This window comes from Sinocyclocheilus grahami, unplaced genomic scaffold (assembly GCF_001515645.1).
Source record: "Sinocyclocheilus grahami isolate Dianchi unplaced genomic scaffold, SAMN03320097.WGS_v1.1 scaffold102.1, whole genome shotgun sequence".
Taxonomy (NCBI): Eukaryota; Metazoa; Chordata; class Actinopteri; order Cypriniformes; family Cyprinidae; genus Sinocyclocheilus; species Sinocyclocheilus grahami.
Genome location: NW_015505281.1, coordinates 2,004,834 through 2,014,322, shown reverse-complemented (window position 1 = coordinate 2,014,322; position 9,489 = coordinate 2,004,834). Strand labels below are relative to the sequence as shown.

The following is a 9,489-nucleotide window of genomic DNA, read 5'->3' as shown; positions in this document are numbered from 1 at the left end:
AGGTTGCGGGTTCGAGTCTCGTACCGGCAGGGATTGTAGGTGGGGGGAGTGAATGTACAGCGCTCTTTTCCACCTTCAATACCACGACTGAGGTGCCCTTGAGCAAGGCACCGAACCTCAACTGCTCCCCGGGCGCCGCAGCATAAATGGCTGCCCACTGCTCCGGGTGTGTGTTCACTGCTGTGTGTGTGTGTGCACTTTGGATGGGTTAAATGCAGAGCACTAATTCCAAGTATGGGTCACCATAATTGGCTACATGTCACGTCACGTAAACATGTAAAATGTATTATTGGTCACACTTTATTTTAAGTGTGTCCTATTTTCACTATTAACTAACCTCAATAAACTCATAATTACTGCTAGTTAGTAAGGTAGTTGTTAAGTTTTGGCAAGGGGGAGTGTTAAGAAATCTAAAATAGGGTCATACAGAATAAGGAATTAATATGACAATCTGCTAGTAATATGCATGCAAATCATATTAGCATGTTAATGCTAATAGTGAGAATTCTACCAGTGAAATTTAGGCAAAATTAATATGACCACACCTTAACACAGATAATTAGTTAAGTTAATAGTTAGAATTGGTCCCTAAACTAAAGTGTTTCACAATGCTGATAGTCTCAAAATGTTTATTTGAATTAGCTGATAGCTCAGTCTGAGTTTGAATTTGGCTTGTAACTCGTCTCAAGCTGTCCCACTGTCTTTGTTTGGCAAAATCGTGAGGCTTAACAGGGAATATGAATCAGAATTATATTTAGCTGTGACAGTTACATTTAAAAGCTAAACACATTTCAAGGTCTGATATGAAGAGGATCACATCACAAAACAGAGGCACGAATAACTGGCACAAACACTGTGGAGTTTTGAATATAAAAAGCAATTGTTCACCCAAATGCTGTCATCATTACTCACTCTCATGTCTTTCCACTCCCATAGAAGAAGACATTTGACCAAATAAAATAATTTAACCAAAGCTGAAATATTTAAATATGGCATATCAAGACATTTAATTTCATTTTAAAACATTATATATTGCAGCTCAACAAATTATCTGTTAAGGTGTGGTCACATTAATTTTGCCTAAATTTCGCTGGTAGAAAAAAGTCCATTGAAAGTGACGTGACATGTGGCCAAGTGGCCATACTAGGAATTAGTGCTCTGCATTTAACCCATCCTAAGTGCACACACACAGCAGTGAACACACACACCTGGAGCAGTGGGCAGCCATTTATGCTGCGGCGCCCGGGGAGCAGTTTGGGGTTCGGTGCCTTGCTCAAGGGCACCTCAGTCGTGGTATTGAAGGTGGAAGAGAGTGCTGTACATTCACTCCCCCCACCTACAATTCTGGACCGGAGACTCGAACTCGCAACCTTTGGGTTACGAGTCCGACTCTCTAACAATTAGGCCACGACTTGCCCCTATTGTCTATTGTCAATAGCGATGTAGGCTATAAAGCTCTGCTCACACCGAAGTCGAAGTTTTGAACCAAGCAGCTTAGTAGGTTCCTATTAGAATTACTGGAGTTTGGTTGCAAGGTTTCACCGAGCAGTGGTAAACTGCACCTTTACACAAAAGAAAGAAGGCCAAATTAATTTGGAACAGCATGAAAATGAAAAAAAAAATAGCTCACAACTACAAATAATTGCTATTTAATCATTTAAAAATGTACCTCAGTTTTAGAAATGTTTCTTAAATATGAGGGTTTTGTGATTTTTATTTATTTATATTTTTTTCAGAATAACTGTTCAGGAATTGTTTATCTGACGAACGCTTTTTCTCAACAGTGATTGTGACATCATGGCCTCAGGATCTCCAGACGTCACAGTCGCTACTGAACCATCAGAAGCAGCAGAAGAGTGTTCAGGTAACGTCCCATTCGGTGTTTAGCATCCATGTGCACAATGAGAACATCCATCTCACCCTATCATACATTTTTCCTCACATAGAGATCAGACGTGAAGTATTAGGACACTCTGAACTCAATAAAGAGACACACGATGCTAGGTCTCACTGAAAGGAAGTCATGTAGCACACAGACAAAGCCAACATTTGTCTCTCCCATATGAGTATGCTTTCCGCTGTCCGACATTTGACCTTTCTCTCCAGTTTAGTGTGGGAAGAAGGAAGCCCAGACTGCTAGAGTCAGATCCTGCAGCGCAGACGGCGGGTCTGCGTGGTGATGTGGATTAGCCATTTCCTCACAAAATAGGGTGCTCACAGAGCCCCGATAATCTCCTCTATCGGATTGTGGGTCTATCTAAGTCCATTAAGTTCAAGAGTTATTCAGTGGCTAGGTTGTGTTTGGGAGGTGTTAATCTTGTACAGATTTACCACAGGATGATGATAATTGATCCATGACTGGGGTTACATTCATTAAATTCATGGCCGTTACCTTTCACACGAGTCAAAGGGTCCAAGTATTTTTTTATTGCTTATTCAAAAATATAGACTAGATTTTCAACTCTCTACATTATGAGTAAATCACTCGCATATGCGACTAAATCTTCACTCTGGGCTACTAAATTATGTCTAATATTAGCCAGTGGCTAATAAATTCTCAGATTTTACTCGCCAGTGTGTGAGTTGGAGGCTATGTACAAGTTTAGCACAGACATATTTTCACTCGCCGAACACTCTGGCTGAGCGCTTCAGAGTTTCTCTCTCCGTCAAGCGTTCTGCGCTATTTTTCAGTTCATCTCAATGGATGTGCAGCGCACCTGTAATTGGCGTACCGTAAACTCTAGTGTAATGGCGCACGACTCGCCGTCGCTTTGGTGAGAGCAGAGAGAGCAAGAGAGTTTTACTTACGTATGCAGAATTGACGCGCTACATGTAAACGATATTCTTTGTTATATTTTCCTGTCACAATAACGGAGTTCCTTTGGATTTTTTCAGCTTTTAAGAACTGCCGGGTTTTCTGGTCGTAGGCGGAACTAATGCGCAAACGACAATCGAACGCACACAACCTGATTAATATTCATGAATCCAGCAGCTTGTTAATCCTTAGTGCGTTTTATACTGTTCTTATTAGTAGAATTCGTATTATTATTATTATTATTATTATTATTATCTTATCAGTATTATTGTTAGTTTTTTCCCCTTTTTTTTCTTTTACAGAAACACTGAATGACCAAAAAAGCACCACCACCAGTCCTAAACTCAGTTAAAATGTCTATGCATTCATACATGGTTACCAAGTTTTAATTCTAATTACCAAAGTTCTATCATTAAATAATTCTTGAATATCATAATATCGTATTATAATGCTTGACTGACTGATGTTAAGAGTGTACTTTCAGATATTTAAAAAGCTGTTCCATTTTACAAACATATACAGTGTATAATTTTGTCTCTCTTAGTTGAGGTATACCTATGATGAAAATTACAGGCCTCTCTCATCTTTTTAAGTGGGAGAACTTGCACAATTGGTGGCTGACTAAATACTTTTTTGCCCCACTGTATATATATATATCAGTCTGGCGAGTAAACTAAAACATTTACCAATTAATGGTGATTAAATTGCCAAGGTGTCCATAGAGGGTTGATTTTAGTACTGATTAAAATTATTTGAATCGTTTTACCAAAAAAGCTTATTTAGATTAATTTAATGATTCATTCAGTGACCCTTCCTGTGTGATGCATTATTACACACTTTAAAAGTATTTTCATAATTGCTGATTGAAAAATATAGACTAACTTTTAGTACTGACTCAAATATTCTGAATTAGTTCATCAAAAAAAAGCTCATTTAGATTCATTGACTAATTAATTTAGTAACCCTTCCTGTAGGCTACATTATTGCAGATTTTATATTACACTTTGAATATTTTTAATTGTTCATCCACAGTGACATGCTAATTGCTGGAACATTGATTCTTGCAAGTGAGCTAAGTCATCTGAATCCTCTGCAGTCCGGACTACCCTCTGTAGTCTTCTGAGGTCAGATTTGATAGCTGAGCTGAACCAGACAGTTATAGAAGTGCAGAGGACGGATTCAATGATGGCGGAGTATAACTGTTTCAGCAGCTCCTGTGGCAGGTTGAACTTCCTCAGCTGGCGAATGAAGTGCAACCTCTGCTAGGCCTTTTTCACAATAGATTCAATGTGAATGTCCCACTTCAGGTCCTGAGAGATTGTGGTGCCCAGGAACCTGAATGACTCCACTGTGAATTTTCCCAGCCTCACTAGCTGCTGCCTGTCTGTCAGGAAGCTGGTGATCCACTGACAGACGGAGGTGGGCACAGAGAGCTGAGTTAGTTTGGGCAGGAGGAGGTTTGGGATGATTGTGTTGAAAGCCGAGCTGAAGTCCACAAACAGGATCCTCACATAAGGCCCTGGTCTGTCTAGATGCTGCAGAACATAATGCAATCCCATGTTGACTGCATCATCCACAGACCTGTTTGCTCTGTGGGGGGTTGCAGGAGGTGTGAATGGTTGTGTGGAAAGGTGTTCAGGGCGGGTGTGGGGTGTTTTTTCAAACCTGCAGTAGAACTCATTCAGATCATCTGCCAGTTGTTGATTCTCCACAGTGCTGGGGGATGGTGCTTTGTAGTTGGTGATCTCGTTCAGATTTTTTCACACTAATGCTGAGTCGCTGGAAGTGAACCGAGTTTTTCAGAATAATTCCTCTTTGCCAGTCTGATCTCCTTTTCCAGTGTGTATTTGGCCTGTTTATACAAGACATTGTCCCCCTTCCTGTAAGCATCTTCTTTGGCCTGACGGAGCTGTCTGAGTTTTGCAGTGAACCATGGTTTGTCGTTGTAAGTTAGATGAGTCCTGGTAGGAATGCACATATCTTCACAGAAACTGAAATATGATGTTACAGTCTCTGTGAGCTCGTCCAGATTGGTGGCAGCAGCTTCAAAAACACTCCAATCAGTGAGGTCAAAACAAGCTTGTAAATCCTGCTCTGCTTCATTAGTCCATCTTTTTACAGTCCTTAATACAGGTTTAGCTGATTTCAGTTTCTGCCTGTAGGTCAGTATAAGATGAACCAAACAGTGATCAGAGAGCCCCAAAGCTGCTCATGGGACAGAGTGATATGCATCCTTTATCATGGTGTAACAGTGATCCAATATATTACTGTCTCTGGTGGGACATGTGATGTGCTGTCTGTATTTTGGCAGTTCACGGGAGAGATTTGCTTTATTAAAGTCCCTAAGAATGATTAAAACAGAGTTCGGGTGTTGTTGCTCTGTCTCTGTGATCTGATCGGCGAGTTTCTGTAAAGCTGAGCTCACGTGCACTTGCGAAGGAATGTAAACACTCACGAGAATGAACGAGCAAAACTCCCGCGGCGAATAGAAAGGCTTACAGTTAGTCTAGATCGGGACAGCACATCTTCTTTAACACGGTTACATCTGTACACCACCTTTCGTTGATGTAAAAGCATGTCCCGCCGCCGAGCGATTTCCCCATTGATTCTGCGCCGCGGCCCGCTCTGAACAGCTGAAAGCCCGGCAGATTTAACGCGCTGTCCGGTATGGCGTCATTCAGCCAGGTTTCCGTGAAACACAGAGCAGCAGATGATATGATATGATATGCTTATCATTGTTTTTCAGTATACCATAGAAACATGTGGAAAAATAATCTACAAATACTGAAGCAGCAAACTTTATGTCACTGCCAAAACTTTTGGCCATGACTGTACTCTCCATATAGCACACCTTAAAAGTATTTTCATAATTGCTGATTCAACAATAGAGGCTAGACTTTTACTACTGACTCAAATATTCTGAATCAGTTAATCAAAAAGCTCATTCAAATTATTTTGTTGATTCGTTCAATAACCCTGCCTGTAGGCTACATTATTGTAGATTTTATATTGCACTTTAAATATGTTTTAAATTGTTCATCCACAGTGACAGGCTAATTGCTGGAACATTGATTCTTTCAAGTGAGTTAAGTCATCTGAATCATTTAACAAAAAAGCTCATTCAGATTTATTCAGTAAGTCTTCCTGTACTCTACATTATAACACACTTTTAAAGTATTTTCTTGCTTATTCAAAAATCTAGAGGCTAGATTTTTACTACTGACTAAAAATATTCTGAATCATTTCAATTAAAAAAGCTCATTCAGATTAATTCATTGATTCAATCAATGACCCTCCCTGTAGGCTACATTATTATAGCTTGCAGATTTTATATTGCACTTTGAATATGTTTTTAATTGTTCATCCAAAGTTACATGCTAATTGCTGGAACATTGATTCTTGCAAGTGAGTTAAGTCATCTGAATCATTTAACAAAAAAGCTCATTCAGATTCATTCTCTGATTCATTTAGTAACTTTTCCTAAAGATTTCACGATTATGCCTTGAATTGTGGTCGTCAGTATTTTTTTCACATTAATACACTTTTGAGTCATAGACTCAATTGTTAGTATGTTCAATAGGTTCATATATCTTCAGTAAGTTCATCTAACAAATAATATCCTCCTTTAAAGCTTGCATTGTAAGGCTGTTTGCTCATGCTGCAGTTAGTGGTTGAAGGTAGAAAAAGCAATCACGTCTCTCTGCTACAAAGGAGAGGCCTGAATGGAAAATATGAGTCATGGTAGTGAACAGGACTATATTGTTCACTTAAAAGATTGATTTCAAATTACTGAGTTGAAAAGATGCAGTGCAGACCCTGGGAAAAAGACATGATTATAATATATTAAAAGTTAATTTTGAATTTGATACTAGTTTGAATATTATTAAATTATTTTGACAATGATAAAGTTGATTTATTGTAACTTTTGCTGTGATATACATGCATAAACAATTATTGTACATCCCTGAAATAAAACATCTGCGTAAACAATGCAAACCTTTTTCCTAGGGCACTTAGTGTTTAATGTGGCCGCATTTAAACATACTGAGGCTCTGCTCTTAGAAGGCAATATTTAGCATCCCTTACTGTGTAATCAAATAACCAAGCATTGAGTGGTTTATAAGAGACAGTGAGATCTCTTTCACTATGTGTTGTTTACTGCCTTTAGACGGGCCCCAGCTGGAGACTGTAGGCTTTGCCAGTAGAGCTACATCATGTGACTCTCCTCAAGACGAGAGTGAGAGAGACAGGATGTCAGACAGCAAGGGAAAACCAATACACCAAGCCTAAAGTCATAACCGAGTTCTCAAAGACTGTATGGAGAGCAGTAAATTCACTTACCAAAGCTATGATTTAATTCTCCAGCAAGTTTTTATTGAGTTGAGTTGAGTGAGACTAGCTCGGTTCCAAAACCTAGCAAGCTGCCTACCTAGACAGCATTTTTAAGGAATCACCAAACATAAAGCCTGTTCCAAAAGGTAGGCAGTAACATAGCTAAAATACTGTATTTTGGCCTAATCGCATGTATCCTTCATTGAGAAGTCAATTCAAGAATGCACTGTGAAAAAGTAAAATGTGGCGAACATAAAAAGTAATTTCTATCATGACAACTCTTGGAAAATTTTAGCATGGTAATGGATATGACAGTGTTAATGTATTTGGTCTTGTAGGAATAGATCTGTTACGCTGCTGCTGCTGTTGGTTATTGCGGTTGTTGTAGATTATTGCTGCTGGTGCAAAACAAGTACAGGAACTTGCTACTGCCAGTGCATACGACGATATGGTGCTGTGACAATTTAAGACATACTGCTGCTGCACAAGTAGCATATAATATCCCGTAGCAGATCTATACAGGTGGAGCTGGGGAAGGTGGAGGGTTTCAGAAGAACTCAGCAGTAAGCTCATTGGCTGTGTATGCAATATGAACCAATCAGCTTGTGCCAAGTAGTTTAACACTGTGAATATCAACAATTTTTATTAACGACCCATCAGCCTGCGCAATCTAGAGTTTCATGAGAGAACTTGGCATTTATGCCAAATTTAAACTACAAAGGTCTTACAGAAGTGCTTCTGACGTGCCATTTAAGTCTCTTTAAACAGACTGTTAATGCTGCTCAGAGGAGGCACACAAATTTTAACTGCATTATTATACTAGGGGCAGAGGTGGGTCAGAGCAGGAATAATTTATTCTGGTTTTTATACTGCATTACGTCTTTCTCTTTACACAAATGTTTGAGCAGGCACAGAGCAGCCTTAACTCAGCTGTGTAAAGATACCTTCAGCGTATCATGATGTTAGTCAAATTCTGTTGGATTGGAGTCAGTGGCTGTTAGGATAAATAGATCTAGGATGTTTAAAACAGTCAAGTTGGCTAGTGTTGTTTTTAAAAATCTCCCCACAACAAGTGCAAGCCATCACTGAGAATTGTGTTTGTTCTCACAATTCTACTAGTGTGTGACTCTAATGACTCTACTAGTAAAGGTTGTCATCCCAGTATTGTTCACGCAGCTGTACTTCTTTAAAGACCACTGGCTTTTTCAGTAGAATGAGACTGACCTTTTAATGTTTGTTTTGGCTTTTTAAGCCTTTCTGGCTCTTAACCTTTGGGATGAATAAAATCAGTTTGTAATCTAATTGTTAAAACTGGCTGAAATCCCCAACACTGCATCTTAAGCTGTGCACTGCAGGGGATGTCATAGTCACATGTCATGATGCATGAAAAATACACACCGAATTAGTGGCTGTTTCTATTGGCCACTATTCATAGAGACATCAATATGATGAAAACAAACATTTCATTGTATTCCAGTGAACTGCATCATTGATTAACTAAGAAATCACTTGATTTAACACTAATACACATGCGGTATTGGGGCTCAGTTGTGTGTTCAACAATATTGTTGAAATTATTCAATATTAAATCTCATTGGGCCTTTTAACAAATTAGTTTTTAAAACTAAAGTAACAGTGGATCAATTCTACAGCCATTTCACTAATACAATTAGTACTTTATTGGCATCTAAAGATAAATTAGTGTTACATAAGCACCCAGGAGGGAATATTTATGGGTCTACAATGACATTTTGTTAAATAGTTATTATATAAACACATTTATTATAGTATTATACAATCCACAGCAATTTGCTGTCAGATGTACTTTACCACGGTCAGTAAGACTCCTCACTTTACCATCTTGACCCCAATGCAATGGTGTTTGCGTCATAATCTATGACGTGATTGTTTAAACCTGCTGTATATATAATTTCTAAGACTTGAGGGCCTGCAAACATGATCCTCTGCCAGTTGAACTTATTTTGTTTAGACAAGTGAACACTGACTTATTGTAAGCACATGTTCAATGTTTGCTTTATGCAAGCCTTTCAAAATTGAAGATTCTCCTATGAGATGCCTTCAAAAGTGGTACTCATTTAAATATATATATATGTTGTTTTTTTAATCCAGGGAAAAAGAAGTCCAAATTCCAGACATTCAAGAATTTTTTTGTAAAGAAAAAGAGGAAGGAAAGTCCTGCACCATCGAGTGAAATTGGTTTAAAGGCTAGTCAATCGAGTGACGACGTCAACACCTCAGAGCCAACCATCATCCATGCCAACAGCGACAATGACCGCGGGTGAGGGAATACAGTTAAAATCACTTCGATTTTTATTGCTATA

General features: G+C 38.8%; 1 protein-coding gene across 4 annotated transcripts in view; it reads left to right on the top strand.

Annotated features, from left to right (window-relative positions):
* Positions 1 to 9,489, top strand: part of LOC107588352 (uncharacterized protein KIAA1211-like) — a 51,030-nt gene that overhangs the window by 18,463 nt on the left and 23,078 nt on the right. For all 4 annotated transcript variants that reach the window (XM_016276422.1, XM_016276420.1, XM_016276421.1 and 1 more), the window contains 2 exons: positions 1,785 to 1,864; positions 9,278 to 9,446. In XM_016276422.1, coding sequence (XP_016131908.1) covers positions 1,785 to 1,864; positions 9,278 to 9,446 — 249 coding nt within the window. The remainder of the gene's footprint in view (positions 1 to 1,784; positions 1,865 to 9,277; positions 9,447 to 9,489) is intronic.